General features: G+C 42.9%; 1 protein-coding gene across 1 annotated transcript; it reads right to left on the reverse strand.

The window, feature by feature from the left end:
* Positions 1-9513: 9513 nt before the first annotated feature.
* Positions 9514-11812, reverse strand: LOC144708317 (protein NRT1/ PTR FAMILY 8.3-like). Its single transcript, XM_078581560.1, has 3 exons — positions 11753-11812; positions 11291-11647; positions 9514-10572 (listed from the first exon to the last, which is right to left on the reverse strand). The coding sequence occupies exons 1-3, from the start codon at positions 11810-11812 to the stop codon at positions 9514-9516; spliced, it is 1476 nt and encodes a 491-aa protein (XP_078437686.1).
* Between the last annotated feature and the right edge of the window lie 5770 nt (positions 11813-17582).

Raw genomic sequence — 17582 nt, forward strand, 5'->3', positions numbered from 1 at the left:
GGGCGTACGATTAGTTCCCTTCTCCAAGGAGGAGGTGACGCAAATGGCCGCGCCATTCGCTTACAGACTCATAGGAAGGTTCGCGACGAAACGACCGCTCATAGATGATATTATGAGAGTTTATACCGCCCCAGGTTTTTTCCTCGGTCCGGTTGTCATTGGAGCACGGAATCACAGGAGCGTCTTTATTAGATTCCAGTTTGAAGCTGATTTTCGGAAGGCATGGAGTCGTACCACATGGATGATCAAAGACTCCACGATGCACACCTATCGATGGACAGCTGAGTAGACGGGGAACACACGAGAACATTTTCCCCCACTCCGTCCCCGTATGGATAGGATTTCCTGGCCTACGTCCTCATCTATTCACACCTACTGCCTTGGAATCCCTTGCTAGCGCGATCGGTACATTCATACGGGTAGCGCGATCGGTACTTTAGTCGCCCTGGATATGCACGAGTATGTGTAGAGGTCGACTTACTCACCCCTCTATACCGCATGATACTCATCCGGAATGGAGATGAGATGATTCGTCAGACCGTGGTGTACGAAAACCTCCCGAGGTTTTGTACACATTGCACCGTCTTAGGACATACCCTCCACACGTGTCGCCAAAAGGCGACACAGACCACTAGCACCGAGGAGGAATACCTCCCACCCCTGGCTTATGATGATTACATTGCAGCCACTATCTCCGACACCCAGGGGCGACGTCCTGGAGCGAGACCGTTCCCTGGTCCACGACCCGTGGCTACAACGGTGCAACCCACCGTTGTACCACCCCCGCCTACGCGACCCAGCAGGCCTACTCAGCCCCCAGCCGCTAAGCCTGCCCCAGTTTCCTCTCAATGGGTGAGGAAGGGTGCTGAGAAGCGCCCCAAATCCCCACCACGTACTACAGTTCCTCCTTCCGCAAGGGCAAGGAGGTTAGTGAGGCTATGCGGACATCGAACTCTTTCGCCCTATTGACGGTCCCCGACGCCCCCGAGGCTACCACCCCTCCTCGACCACCCTCCCCATCCCCCATGCCTTCTCCTAGAGCACGGTCCTCCGTCTCATTATCCTCCCCATCGCCCCGTGCTTTACCTTCCTCCACTCCCGCTCCCACACCCGTCCCCCCTCCTCCCACCCCCGCTGCTCCCGCATCCATCCCCACCCCCCCTACATCACCCCCCGCACCCATCCCCACCACCCCTCCTGCACCCACTCCCGGCCCCTTCCCTCCCGCACCCGCTCCCGCCATCCCCACCACTGCCCCCGCTCCCGCCCCCTCACCATCCGCACCCGCTCCCGCCCCCTCCCTCACCTCTCCACACCCTCCACGTCCTTCCCCCGCCCCCACACCCGCCCTCCACCCATCGCATATTCCTTCTGAACAAGTGGAACACTTGACAAACTGCCAACCCCCTTTCACTAGCTTGGAGGATAGTGCTAGCAGTACTAGCGGTCGGGATTCCACCGGCGCGGAGGATGATATCTCCCTCTTCGAGGACTCGGATGTGGATACCCCTCTTGGCTCGAGACGCCGTCCACATGCATCACCCCCACCTTCACGCCACACGTATTACACTCGATCTCGGGTGCGTCACGCGAGCCGATAGACTTATGATTCCAAGTCTTGTTTGGAACTGTAGAGGGATAGGTAACCCTCTCACCCAAACCCATCTACTCACCCTTATTACTAGGCATAGATTAGGCATCGTGGGCCTACTCGAGCCGATGCTTATATCGGATCAGTCCCCAACCATCGCGAGGAAACTTGGGATGGATCCTGCTTACTGCCATCTATCGAATAAACTCTGGCTTCTTTGGAAGTGAGATTATTCGATCGCACTCTTGGCCGAAGGAACACAATACGTCACCTTTGACGTGCTGTGCTCCCCAAGGCCTTATCTACTTACCATTGTATATGCTCCGCATAGACACACTGAGCAGGAGGCCCTCTGGAAAGAACTCTCCCGCCATATTCACTCTCACTCGTAGCTAGTTGAACTCCCTTGGTTTATAGCCGGAGATTTCAACTGCATACGGGACATTAGCGAGCGCAAAGGGGGCCGCCCTCCTCGGCTACGCTCTATGCAAGCCTTCAATGATTTTATTCACAACACTTCATTAGTGCAACCACCTACCACCGGGGAGAAGTGGACTTGGTGCAATGAACGCCAAGCGGATGCGCGTATATACGAACGGCTTGACCGCTATTTCATGAATAGCTCCGCATTGATGCAGTGCACTCTCACGGTAGAGTTCCTTCCAAGACTTTACTCGGACCACACACCGATTCTCCTCCTCTCGGATTCGAGTCATCGGATTCGCCGCCCCCCATTTCGCTTCCAAACCATGTGGTTAGAGCATAGTGATTTCCATAGATATATACGTAGTCATTGGCACGGTTCCATTTCTACGTCACCTATGGAAAACTTTAGTTACCGTCTGCACAACCTCAATTTCCACCTCAAATGGTGGAACCGCCATGTCTTTGGAGACGTCCATTCCCCAGTAGAGGAGCTTAAACGAAAATTGGTTGATGTCGATCGTCACCTACAGGAGTGTTGGACAGATGACATGGGGGAGCGACAGCTACGACTTAGAGAGCAGCTGGAGGATGCTATGCGACGCCAGGAGATTTTTTATCTCCAAAAGTCGCATATCCAATGGTTGCGAGAGGGTGATAGGAACACACATTTCTTTCACGCCTCGATCCGTCAAGAACCCACCCGAACTATACGATCCTCCTCGAGACGCATGGACAGGACCCTATCCAGCTAGCAGGTGCAGGCGTGGAGTACTATCACTCCCTCCTCTCCTCGCAGCCCACTGTTATGAGCGAGGATATTCTCACCTCTATCCCCCCCTTAGTGACCAACCAGGAAAATGCACTTTTGCTAGCTACCCCGACGCGCGCAGAGATCAAAGAGGTAGTGTTCTCCTTGGGCCGTAACAAAGCCCCAGGACCCGATGGCTTCACTGCTAAATTTTATACGGTGTGCTGGGATGTGGTAGGCACCAACTTGGTCCTGGCTATCAAGGAAGCGTTCCAACATAAAGTCTTTGCAAAGAGTTGGAAATCCACTTTTTTGGCGCTTATTCCGAAAGTGGGCACCCCCACTTCCTTCCGTGACTTTCGTCCGATCAGTCTTTGTAATGTATGCTATAAAGTTGCATCAAAGATCATTACAAACCGACTTGGACGCCTCCTTGATAGACTTATCTCGCCAGAACAGTGTGGCTTTGTCAAGGGTCGACAGACCCATGACAGCATCACACTAGTACACGAGCTAGCCTAGTCGATAGACACTCATATTCTGGGCTCTAACGTCATCGTCAAGCTTGATATGGAGAAAGCCTTTGATCGAGTTGAGTGGAACTTCCTCCTCAAAGTGTTGCGCCGCTTCGGATTCACGGATGCGTTCATCGCACTGGTCGATGCTTGCATTAGGGAGAATCACTTCTCCCTCTTGATGGATGGAAATTCCACCGGCTTTTTCACGGCTACGCGTGGAATCAGGTAGGGTGACCCTCTCTCACCCACCCTCTTTATATTGATGGAGGAGGTCTTTAGCTGATCGCTCACACGGGCGATCAACCAAGGCCTCATCCAACCGTACTTTACGAAGAGGGGTTGCCCGATCATCTCTCACACCTTATTTGCTGATGATGCCATCCTGTTCCTTAATGGATCTAAAAAATCCATCAAGGAATTTATGAGTGTCCTTACAGCGTACGAGCAAGCCTCCGGCCAACTCGTCAATGCTTCAAAGAGTAGCTTTATGGTGGGCCCGTCCACCATTCTGAGGCGCTCTGAGATCATTCAGCACTCCACATGATACTCACGAGGACAGCTTCCATTCGACTACCTTGGATGCCCTATCTTCCTTGGCCTTGCTCATCATCATTATTTTGATGCCGTGCTAGGCAAGCTAAGGAAGAAACTGGAGGGATGGAAACTACGTTTTCTCTCCCCTAGAGGTCGCATCCAACTAATCCGACATGTCCTCATGAGTATCCCACTACACAATTTGGCGGTCCACTCACTATCACTTACGGTTCTCCGCTCTGTCGAACGCCTATGTGCATGCTTCCTATGGTCTGGTCATTTTGAGGGGGAGCGACCTCACCATTGGGTTTCTTGGGAGAAAGTGTGTCGGCCGACGCTCGAAGGGGGTCTAGGGATCAGACGCCTCTCGGATGTCCAAGACATGCTTCAAAAGAAACTGGTATGGCGTATGCATACCACCCACTCCCCATTGGGGAGTTTCATCTTAGCTAAATACAAAGAATGGGCCCGACGCGAGCTTGATATTCGGGGCACCAAGCGATGGCGGACATGGCAGCGCCACTGGCTTGAGATGAGTCACGTGACCCATTGGCACATCGGTCGAGGCGACATTAGTGCTTGGTACGACACCTGGCATGCTGATGCGGCGCTCGCTTCGCATCCTGGGTTCGTACCACACCGCAGGCGCCTCCACAATGGCCCATTGCTTAGAAGCAACACACCACACCTATGGGAACAGCACGGCCTTCCCTTGACCACTCTATCCGAGGTCCAGACTACCCCTCTTGACCTTAGTCCTGATTGTGCCATCTGGACACTCACACCCCATGGAGCATACACATGTCGTTCCTTGTGGGAGCATTTCCGTGTGAAATCTCCCCCACAACAATGGGGTCAGCGCATTTGGCATCCGGCGATCCATACACGTGTCTCCTTTTTCCTTTGGAGACTCCTCCACCGAGGCCTCCTGGTTGACGACCGAGTGGCTTGGATAGGTTGTTCTCTTAGTTCGCGCTGCCACTACTGCCCCACTCTCCCGCACACAGAGACGATAGATCATCTTTTCTTCCATAGCGAGACGACAGTGGCATGCTGGCATCTCATCACTGACTGTCTTCGTCCTTTGACACCGTCCGAGTGTTTCGGCAAGTTTATCCTCTCGCCGACTCGCTCTGCACGGAGCCCCATCCTCCCCATCACCATAGCTTATCTTCTATGGGAGATTTGGAAAGGGCGAAATTCGTCTCGTTTTGTAGGTACACCTATGCGAGCTGTGGACATCAGGCGTCGAGTTCAACTGTGGCTTCGACGCATTCAGCCTCTCCTCACACCGCGAGACAGCCGATCACCACTTGCATTCGACCTCCTCTGCTCTATTGGCATCCCGGTGACCCCCCTCGCCACCCGCATTCAATATCGAGTAGTTTATTGGCTCCCACCGCTAGTAGGCTTTCTCAAATTGAATGTGGATGGCCCGGCGAAAGGGAACCCAGGGCCAGCAGGGGGCGGAGGCATCCTCTGCAATCACATAGGGAGCCTCCTTCTTGCATTCTCTTCTTTTTATGGCGTACAAACTAATACAGTAGCCGAGGCTATAGCGATACGTGATGGTCTCCTGCTCTGTGAGAAACAGAACCTTCATAATATCGTCGTGGAATCGGACTCACAGATATTAGTTGATATGTTTCGTACATGCACATGCTCCCAGTGGCGACTACGTCGAGCGTGGAATGACATCATGTGGTGTCGCTTGCGTATCGCGTGCTTTCATCATCAGTTGAGAGAGGGAAACCAGACAGCTGATGCCCTCGCCAACCATGCGGTACACTCTCGCACCCACTCCACTCTTTTCTATTCTTGGCAGGAGCTTCCGCCCATGGCCCGAGGATGTCATCGGCTCGATCGTCTTGGCCTGCCCTCCCTCCGCACACGCCGCCTCCTCGCGACGCCAGGCCCACGGGATTGGAGGATCGCCTGGAGCGCTGGCGTACGAGGCGTGGACCGCGCACGCCTTGACTAGAGTGTCACTCTGCCCACTCCGAGCACACATGGCGACGACGAAGAACCACCCCGACTAAAGCGCCACCAAGCGCTACAATGACCTCGTGGAATCGCTCTAGAGAAACGACGACGAACACACTTCCTCGAGCGTCCGCGAGGTATCACTCATGTATATTTTCTTTTCCCTAACTATGGGCGTGGACGAGTGGGATCCGAGTGTAATTGGGTTATATATACTCGATCCACGCCCACAAACATTGAAAAACACTACACTTTATAAATAAAAACCCCCTGGGTGGCATCCAGGGCACGGATGGATCGGACTACGGGCATTCCCCTAGGGTTGGACGTACCCAGCACCGTGATTTTTGCCAATTAAAAAAAAAAAAAATTGTTTATAGACCAAGTCTGAATTCATCAGCTCTTCCCCTACATTGAAAAATAGTTTTTCTAGCTCTAAATCATACCTTGATAACCCGACACCATGGACTTATAGAAAAAAGACAAATTAAAATTGTAATAAATGTAGTTTCGATGAACAAGATAAAATCACATGTGTCATCCCAAAAATATTGTTGATTTGTCTTCATTAAATGAATTAAAAAGAAAAAGGTGCCACACTAGATGGTATTGTGTCAATGGTTTAAAAAAACATGTTTATGAATTGAAAAAGACATGATCATGTTGGCCTTGAATTTCTCGATCATTACATGCATTATTTTAATGGCAAAGAGGAAAAAAGGACCTTATATCATTAACTTAGAGCAAAAATCTATTAAATGATGCATGATTACACATCCCCACATCACACATTAAATCATTCTTACTTGTTTTTGTTTATTTTTATCTTGTTCTTCATAAGGACACATGCCATTTTTAGATTTTTATCCAGGAGAACACATAACACCACATTAAATAATTGCAAAGCATACTTATGACAATTTTAAGGATGCAAAGCTACGAAACAGCTGAAGGAGAAGTGATAATGTCTATAATCAGGAGATAGAGTATTTAAACAAATCAATGGCCAGAATACCTGAAAATTCAAACCTTGAAATCTGATGATATAGAAGGCTGATCAAGCTGAAAATTTGAGGGAAACATCATTTTTCTAACCTCTTTACATCCATCCCTTGGATCTATAACATGAGATTCAGATCAATTCATAAGAAATCTTTTGACTCTACCTATATTTATATGCATTTGAAAGAGAGTGAATTTAGAGTTCAATCAAGCGTGTTCTTTGGGTCATGGGTGATTGAGGACCAACATAGAAGCGGAGAAACTTAGGTCCAACAATAAATTGTGGTGGTTCTCGCAGAAGGTAAGGATGTAGGGTAAATCTTTTTGCCTTATATTGTTTCATCTTCATCATCACAATTTGGTTAAATACATCTCATCATCCAAGGTACCTTGGTTCATCATTTTTTTCATCATCATACCCAAATAAATATTGATATATTTTTATTTATATCTCTACACACCTATCTTGTCACCATCACTCCACCTGGTCCTTCTTATTCCTAGTTATAGTTCTCTCTCACATCAATATCTACCGTCGTCTACCATGTATATTTATTTCCATAATATATTTATAAATATTATCGGTCACCTTTCTACCTCATTATTTCCCTCATCTCTCCATGTCATATTTATATGTATTCCATCTCATCTCTTGAATCACCAACATAAGACTAGTTAATTTTTTGGCATCATTCACTGTGAAAACAATCCTTGGTCATCACAAAAGAGCCCTTTTATGAGTAAAAGTTTATCATTTTATTGATCAAACTTGTACAATAATAATTAAAATAACTAAACCATAATTTTCTAGTTTTATCAGCAACCACTCCCATTTAACAGTAGTTTTTCACTTTAAACATTTTGAAAAATAGTTATGATCATTAGAAAATAAGATACACTACAATAATTCACATTCCAAGACTTAGTATGAATTGATCCGAGGTGATTAATGACCTCCACAAAAAGAGGATGGAAAGATTCTAAAATCCTCTATTTTTTCTAGTACACACCTCGTGAGAAAATCATCTTAAATTGTAACACAAACAGGTTCATCATAAAAATTATAGTGAATATCCCACTATATGTATGGCTGCCATTTTGTCAGCATCATACTAATACTAAAAAATATCTCTTTAATGCTTACTATTATCATTTATATTCCATTATGCACATATATTAGAAATAATTGATGGATAAATTATAAATATAAATTAGTTACTTACTCCTATTTTTTATTTATTGATTTTTGCTACTCAAACCACTTAACTCATCTTGGTATTGTGGATATTTTCTCATAATTTCTTGAGTTTATTTTTGAAGTACAGGACTTCGGTTAGTTGAAATTGAACTTGTGGAAGTAATTAAATAATTTTAATTTGGATGCTTCTTTTGTATTGGATGATGGATGAGAACAAAGATGAATTCAAGACAACTCAGCCCTCCAACTCCTCCCGATCAGATCCAAGCGCTTTTATCATTACCACTCTTCTATTTAAACATCCCTTTCCTCTGTATCCCAGTATTAAATTGTGTCCTAATTCTTGTTGAAAATATGAGTGAATTTGAGTGTGTCAAATTTAGAGAGCAGTTAGCCAGATCCATTGATCTAGAAATGAAGAAGAAGAAACAAAATCTCTGACATTAACTAGTGTGGAAACAAAGTTAGTTTGCTCAACCGAATTTTCACTCTCGTATCTAATCATAGCCTTGTTATCAATTTGTAGATAGCCAAGATCCATAGCTATTCAATGCCACCAACCACGTATAGAAATTCCTCAGGTAATGAAATTTATAGAGTTTTCTTTCCTCCACATGCAGCCATTCAACTCCATCACCCACTGTACACAACTGATCTCTAGTTTTAGCACTGCCAGGACCAACCATTGAGCTTTGCCATCTCATATTTAGAACATTAGAAGTGGTAAAATTAACTTTATTATTATTTTTAATTGAATCATGTCTTAAAATTCCATACATTTCCTAAAATCTTATTAAATCAGTATGATTTATTTAAAATAGAATTATAAATTTAATTTATTTAAATTGATGTTTAGCAGTTTGCTTATGTTGAAATATTAGAAAAATTCTAAAAATCCCCAAAAATATAAATTCACCTTTATGAATCCAAAGTATTGTTTCAGATAACGTTGATTGATTAAAGCTCATGGGTACTTAAAGTTTAATAGTATTCTTTCAGTTATAATTTTATTACCCTTGCTTTATATTAAGAAATTAAAAAGATACCATGTAAATATTTTATATAAAAAATTATAATACTGAATGAGTTAACATAATTATCATATTAATTACTGAGTCAGTTTTTTAAAAATAAAAGTAGTTTCACGAGTTAACAACTTGTGCATATAAATAAAAAATTAATTTAATGGATTTGTGTGTGGACAATCTCCACCTTATGAACTGAATATATAATTCTTAATTATGAGAAATAACAAACCTGAAATTTAATGAACAATTGTCATAATACTACTTGGTCAGTTAACATTTTCAACTCACTACTTATGCCGTAAATACTTTCTACAGTATATAAATTAAAGGCGTTAACATTATTAAGGCATTACTTAATAACTCTAGACTGTCATTTTCTTTATTACATAAAACACAAAAAATCAGTTTTCATCTCAACTTTCTAGCTATTATACCTGTGACTCTACACAAATAGCTTCTTTCTCTCCTCTCTCTATCTCTCTCTTTCACACAGAGGAAGGTCGCAGGTAATTCCTCAGGTGAAACCGCCTGGCAAAGGCAGAGAAGAAGAGGAGGTTCAGCAGGCAGACGCCGGACAAAGCCGAGAAGAGATAGCCCAGACTGCCCAGGGCAAGGTCCCCTGGAACCCACCAAGATCCCATTCCGGCCATAGCCGCCGAGCTCAGGTAGTTCCCAAGAGAGAAGCCCACCAGCGCCACCGCCGTAGCCACGCTCCTCATCTTCTCCGGCGCCTCGCCGTAGAACAACTCCACCTGCCCAACACAGCCCAACGCCTCCGCCCCACCCACGAGAAAGTACTGCGGAAGCTGCCACGCAATGAACATCAAGTTCTTCTCCCTCTTCACCCGCTTCATCTCCACCGCCGCCGCTGCCGCCATGGCCGCCGCCAAGAGCGAGTTCCCAATTCCTATCCTGACCAGCGCCGAGCTGGGGAGAGGAATTGCGCGGCAGAGCACTAGCCATAGCATGACACTGACCACCTCGAACCCAAGAAGAGACGCAGGCGGCAAAGAGAAGGAGGATATTCTCACGTTCATAGCCTTTCCTTGCAACACGAAGGTCGTATACATGTGAGCGTAGACGCCGGAGAAGACGATACCAGTGAACCAGATGGGAAGCAGACGAAGAAGGAACTTGGTCTCCTCGGCTTGGAATTTTGTAGAATTCTTCGTTAGATGGGCGGTTGTCGTTCTCGGCTTGTAGAATTTTGTTCCTGAGAGGAAGGTAACGATCGCCGCTGCCATTGCCGCGGCGGCGAAGCTAAATCCGACCGTCCATCCGATGTTTTCTTGAGCCCAGACGAGGATGGTGCTGGAAAAGAGGGATCCCAGATTGAGGGAGAAGAAGAACCAGTTGAAGAAGGAAGCTTTTTTTGTTCTGCCCGTTTGGTCTTCTTCGCTGAACTGGTCCGCGCCGAGGGGGAGGAGAGATGACTTCACTCCGCCGCTTCCCACGGCGACCATGTACAACCCAGAGAAGAAGACTGCTCTCTGAGAAGTTGTGCAAGGTCGGAAGGTAGAAGAAAGGGTGACGAGTATCATTCCCTGGCATATTAAAAAGCGAGATTAAATATTATTGGGAATTTCCTTTTTGAATTTTAATCCACTGAAATATCAGAGAGAGAGAGAGAGAGAGAGAGAGAGAGAGAGAGAGAGAGAGAGAGAGAGAGAGAGAGAAACCATCCCCTGGTCCATGTTAAAAAACGATGGAGAGAGAGAGAGAAGAACCATCTCTTGTTACGTTAAAAAACATTGAGAGAGAGAGGGTGACGGAAACCATTCCTACCATACATGTTAAAAAACAAGATTTGACGAAATTGGAGATCCCCCGTAAGTATCTTAACGAATAGATACAACGGAGAGTGAGAGAGAGTTAAGAAGAAAAGGTGACGAGAACCATCCCTTGCTACATGTAAAAAAACGAGATCAAACAAGATTGGAGATTTCCTGAAGTATCTTAATGAATAGATACAGCGTAGAGAATGAGAGAGAGGATGGAAGAAAGGTGACGAGAACAGTCTCTTGGTACAAGTTTAAAAACGAGATTAAACTAAATTGAAAATTACCCTAACCTAATTGTATTCATTGAGGGGTTGGAAGAAAGGTTGACGAGAACCATCACTTGGTGCATTTTTAAAAATGATATTAAACACGATTGAAAAATTCCCCTCACCTAATTGAATTATTAGAGAGGTTAGAAGAAAAGGTAACGAGAACAATCCCTTGACTTACGTGTTAAAAACAAGATTAAACAACATTCAACTGTCTGAATTAATAGAGAGGGTGAGTGAGAGAAGAATACGAGGAGCTCGATCAAAGAGGAGGTGAGGATGATCCAGTATCCTCCGCAGAAGAAGTCTGCCATGAGAGCTCCAAGGAAGGGAGTCATGAAGCAGGTCCCAGTCCAAGTCATGATGCTCGCGGAAATGGAGGGATTGCTCTGGCGCATGATGTCGCCAAGAAAAACGACCAAATTCGTCGATATTCCAAAGTAGGCGATGCTCTCTAAGCACCCAAATCCTGCCGTTTTCTCTACGAATGAGAGCTGGGCAGATGAACAATAACAATTGAGCGTCTCGCTTACCCATGATAATAACGGGGGCTCGCCAAGCTTCTGCCCCTGATGATTCGCAAACACCCTGTAACTGTTGGGTTACAGAAAGAAAGATAGATAGATGTATAGAGAGAGATAGATAGATAGAGGTAGAGGGAGAGGAATGGTCACCTTGCTCGCTTTCAAGAGCGGAGTGTAATCTCCATTCTCGAGACCCCTGTCGCTCTCCATGGCTGACTCTCTCTCTCTCTCTATGTCTCTATCTTTATCTATCTCTCTATCTCTCTCTCTAGGGTGTACAGGTTTCACAGAAGGCCACGCGTCCGCCACACTTGTCCGCGCGTTTGTTTAACTCTTCATGTGGGTTTGAGTTTTTCAGACAGAAGATTTCCAATCATGTTGATGAACAATTCAAAGGCGGTTCAAATGTTCAATACAGAACGTGCAAGACCACAAGTCAGCTTATGCCAACAGGTCTCTGTGCTTCTTTGTGACTTTACCTCACAGGGTAGCCCTAGTGGTATTGTTGAGGAGCTCTCTTGTGCAGCCCACTTAGCACAGTCTTGGTGGCCTACTAAACTTTGTACCTTTTGCCTCAATTTCATCTCTTTTTGCTTTCAAACTCTACGCGAAGAATTTAGCAAAATATTATAGTTATATCAAATTTAATAGTAACCTGTACGCGAATATGCAATTATTTATAATCCATCGCATGCATTAATTTACTTAAACGCATTAAAATATGGAACTGTACTGCTATATGTTTATGCACGAATAATTAGCCGAGCAGAAATAATGGATGGATCATTTATGTGAATGAAGTACATTATTCGGTAAAGGCATGATCATTTGCATGCTCCATTGCTCTTTGCCCTTAAACCGTAATGGAAAATGAAATAACGAATCATAATCACATTTTTGGAATTGAATTCAAAACTTTGGAACTCTTAAGTGACGATCTTATTTTATTCTGGATGACTTGTTTGCATGTATCACTAGGTTAAAAAGTTCATAAACAGATAAATTATTTCCAGTTCAAAAATCATGGTTAAAAATCAATTAAGCACTCAATCATTGATATCCCTGAAGTTGCCAATTATATTTAGTATATTCATGGTTTTATTATATTCTGCTGGGTAGCAAACTTTAAGGGAATACAAGATAAACTGAAACGGGATACCACCGTTCCGCCACATCGCCAAATATTGCCCAATGGGTTGCTAAGTAACTTATATTGATTTAATAATGTAGATTAATTAGAGAACCATATTTGAATCTTACAATGGCTAAAATTGATTAACTCTACAGGAAGGAAAATTCTACAATTTTTTATTGATTTCTTGCGTATTTTTACAGATTTTTCTAACTTTGGATTCATTTAAAAAGTCAGTTTACGAGAAAAATAATTTTTTGAATCACTAAAAGCATTATAGACTTTTATGTGTTATTATAGACTTTTCTAACCATGGAGTCATTGATGAATTGTTTTTTAAGTTCAAAAATAGGCTTGAATGTGATTTATGGGATTTTTTATCTGACTCTGACTCATGTATGTTTCAAATTAAAAAATTTACAGCTAATAATTGGTTTTACCAATCAATGGCAAACACACCAGTTTGACCTCACAATTTGCAAAGTCAAAATGGCCTATTAAGGACTAATCATCACATGTGAGAAAATCAAGATTCTTTTTACATTTGCATTCAGTGAATTACCACTCTGTTGACGTGGCCTCAAAGAAAAAATTGCGGTTTTTTATTTAAAATAAATCCATGTGGAATGTTGATGACATGGTCCAATAAAAAATGACACAATTTTTACAGTAATTTTAACATTTAATGTAATATAACATCCCAATGCCTGAAAACGTGGTGCACTGAAATTGGTGGAACAGATCTCAAGTTACTTATCGAATGACCATTAATTTCAATCAGATTGCACAAGGACGCATGCACACGTGGGATTTTGTGCCAAATCAAGTTATATCTTTTAGGTGAAGAAAAATCATGAACACTATAACTAGTTGATGGTCACATGGAGGATATCTCAAGTTACTTATCGAATGACCATTAATTTCAATCAGATTGCACAAGGACACATGCACACGTGGGATTTTGTGCCAAATCAAGTTATATCTTTTAGGTGAAGAAAATCATGAAAACCGTAACTAATTGATGGTCAAGGAATATTAGCATAGATGAGGAAAGGGGAAATTTCTGTAATTCAATTCAACATTTGTTGGCCTTGATAAGCACAATGAGATTTATGGCATTCCGTAGATTGCAGCTGTGAGTTTTTTTCCTATATTTGGATCCCCTTCTCTTTTATTGCCAAAATGCCAAGCATGTGAAAAATTTGCATGCCCTAGAAGAGGTTGTTTAGCAAGAACATCATACTCTTGTAAGAGTGCATGAAAACATTCCTAAAAATCAGGTAGGTATAACTACACTAGTAGTATCATCAATCAGTCTTTAATTTATTCATGTTTAGATTCTGATCTCCTATCCATATTCTTTGATTTTTATAAGATATTTATATTTAAACTCAAGGGGATCCAAATCCTAGATTTTTATAAGATATTTAAAATATGTTGATATTTTGGAGAAGATTGAGATCTGGACATCCCTACCATTCTTACTCCTCATCTCAGGTTGAACGATATCTTCAAGAGAAGATTTAAGTCAGCTTAGGATTCTATCTCACCAAACATTAAAATAATTTATTTTTAGAGTATCTATTCCTTTCTCTCTCTCTCTGAAAGTTGCATTTCAGATTTACACATCATCTTGTGAACGGAACCCTTCTCACAGTATACTTACATTAAGTAATGCATGGAAATTAATAATAATATTGCCCAAGTATGAATGCCAAAAACCTTTTTAATGTGCATTCATTATATATGTTTGTCATATGTTTAAAGATTTGACAGATACCTTCCATGGGTAGACCATAAGGGTCTCCATTAGGTGGCAAGTATGGCCCCATGTTGCTTGGATAGATCCCCCAACCCCTTTTTATGATTAACCCTAATATTTCTCATTTAGTTTGGGCATGTGTATATTAGGCTCACATGCTTGGAGCCCTTTTATTTTGATATGTCCTCTACATCATCATAAAAAAATTGAAAAGTTTATACTTGAAAAGAAAACACTAGATTTGCTAAAGTGATACTTTTAATTTAGAACATGTGTTTGAAATGCAAGCACAACAGAGATGGAGGTTAAAATATCTCAAAAAAGTAATAAAATTATTCATTTTAATCATGGGTAAGGTGTGCATTTAAATATAATATTAAAATAAAAATAAAATCAAAATGAATAATATGAGACAAAATAATGCTTCTTTCAAAAATATACTCCCAAAAGAAAGAGCAGACCCCATTGAAGACGAGAGTAAGGTACATCCGAGCCATTTCCATTGACGTTCTCACGGAGCTGTACGTGGGCATTACTGCTGTTGTGTTCGGTGCCTTGGTTCGTCCATGGAAGACATGTTTCCATGGATGCCGAAGCGTGTCGATTGATTCACAATTGATATTTTAAAACAAAATATTGAGTGTACCTTTTTGGGGAATTTATTCCACCTTTGACATGCTCACTTTGAGATCATTTCGAAGCAGTTCACGCGTCTGGCCTCTAGAAGTATCCACACGATCACTTGGCGCTTGGATCTCTACCTCTTCATCTTCAACGCTTCTTGGAGACTCTCTCCTTTGTTGATATAGAGAATGAAGAAAGGAAGGGGCTCTCAAATCAGGCTTGCATGGGTGCTTAAAATGAGAGAAATCCAGGACTCCTTAAATGTTGGATCAGAGAGATATTTTCGGTCACATTCCGATCGACGGGGAATCTGATGCTGGAGATCGTCTGTAGAGGCAACCTATGCTGCGGCCCCCGTGGTGCACCAGCAAAGTAGTGCCGGATGAGTCCGGTTGCGAACAGGGCGACTCCTTGGAGCGCGCATTGAGCCTCATCGAGGGAGGCCATAACCCAGGGATACACCACACGGTAGCGTGCGGCCTTCCACAGGGCGCCGGAAGAACTTTCGATGATCGTTTGCTTGAATATTTGTGAAATTGCCGCTCGATTGACGGAGTTCCACGTTTGTCACCAAGAAGATCTAGAGCGAGGATCTGCTGGCAAGTCCAAGAGACTAATTCATCCAACTTCGATCCCACGGTCAGCTCGCGGGAATCTTCAGCCGCCGTAACAAGACACGATCGGATGTGAAAATACTGACTGTCCTTGGAGTCTGCGACAAGTCATAGATTCCTGGAGGGGGAACGGGAGATCAAAAAATGGGCTCAGCCGTCTTCCTTCCCAGGTTCAGGATTCGATAATCTCCCTTCCGTCCGATTCTTCCTTCTCTTGCTCTCTTCCTTCTCCCTTTTCTTTTCTCTCTTCCCTTATAAAGGGGAAAGAGATGGGCCCTTACATGGGCCAAAAAGAGAAGTCGATTAGGGGAGCCCTTATAAATGGGCTCCCCCATTACAACAAAGAAAGAAACATAGAAAAAACAAAGGGGGAAAATTAAGGACATAGGGAAAGAAGTGCGAGAGACATAGGGGAAAGGGTCAAAGAAAGGCCCCTCCCCCTTGATGGCAAAATGGCGGACGGACGAAACGTGTCGCGCACGTGACAAAACACGACGATGCGAAAGGGGAAAATGCAGAAACACGAAAGAGAGAGAGACGAAAAACAGAAATGACACTCGAGCATCTTCACCTAGTCTTCAACGTCGAGGGCGCGCAGTGCGGTTGACGTCGTTGACGATCCTTGATGGCGTGCGCCATCACCCCCCATTGTCGTTATCTCTCTATCTCCATCTTCAAGGCCACATGCTATCAGCTTAATTGCTAACAGAGTAGTTAACTCCAAAAATCAAAAGTATCAAGGATATGTGGATATTAGAACTAAGCTTCAATATTTTATTACATGTATTTCATAGAAAACATCTCATTCATTTTGTCTCATTTTCTTGTGATATTTCAACCAATGCATTGAAAATTCCATATTTCAGAAGAATTAATTAAGGATGTGTTTGAGTCATTTTTTTTTCAAATTAACTAAGCCTAATATGTGGCAGCACCTGAATGGATCAAAATTTGAAATGACATGGGTTGTTGTACTTATGCCCTCTATTTAGTGAATGTCTGTCCGATATCCGGTATCGGACATCGGACATCCGATATCTGAAAAAAAATCAGGAAGGTTTCTGATATCGGATATCTGATGGATTTCGTCTGGCAGGTGTAAATGGATATCAAATGGGTAAGAATGAGGCAAATCTTGTATACCAAATACCGGATTTCAATATCCGGATATCGGCACCGGTATCCGGATGTCGATATCCGGTGTCAAGAGAAAAAATCAACATTGATCATGATTTCAGATGATTTACGTTAACAAATCGCAAATGTTTTTAATGTACTAATACCTCATTTAATATATACACCTCAAAATTTATGTTTTCTTCCATATGGGATAATAGGATTCGGAGTTTAATATTAAACTCCGAATCCTATTATCCCATATGGAAGAAAACATAAATTTTGAGGTGTATATATTAAACGAGGTCATAAATACTTAGAAAATGAGAAGGGTATATAAAAATTATTTAATAATACATTTAATTAATAATTAATATACATATTATATTATTACGTGGTTAAATATGTACACCTCAGAATTTTCATTTTGTTCCATATGGGATAACAAGATTCAGAGTTTAATATTAAACTCCGAATCCTATTATCCCAAATGGAAGATAACAAAAAAATTGAGGTGTATACATTAAATGTGGTAATTAAATACTTGGAAAGCTCTTTGCTTACCTGCTGAACGACATTGACAGATACAATAGAAAAAATATATATTTACAACCATTCTATGTTGGATATTGAAATACAGATAACAATATCAGATATCAGTACTGTGGCAACCGATATCCGATATTGTTATCTGATATCTGGATATCAGTAAAAATGGATATCAGAAATGTG

Source organism: Wolffia australiana, chromosome 10 (assembly GCF_029677425.1).
Source record: "Wolffia australiana isolate 7733 chromosome 10, ASM2967742v1".
NCBI lineage: Eukaryota > Viridiplantae > Streptophyta > Magnoliopsida > Alismatales > Araceae > Wolffia > Wolffia australiana.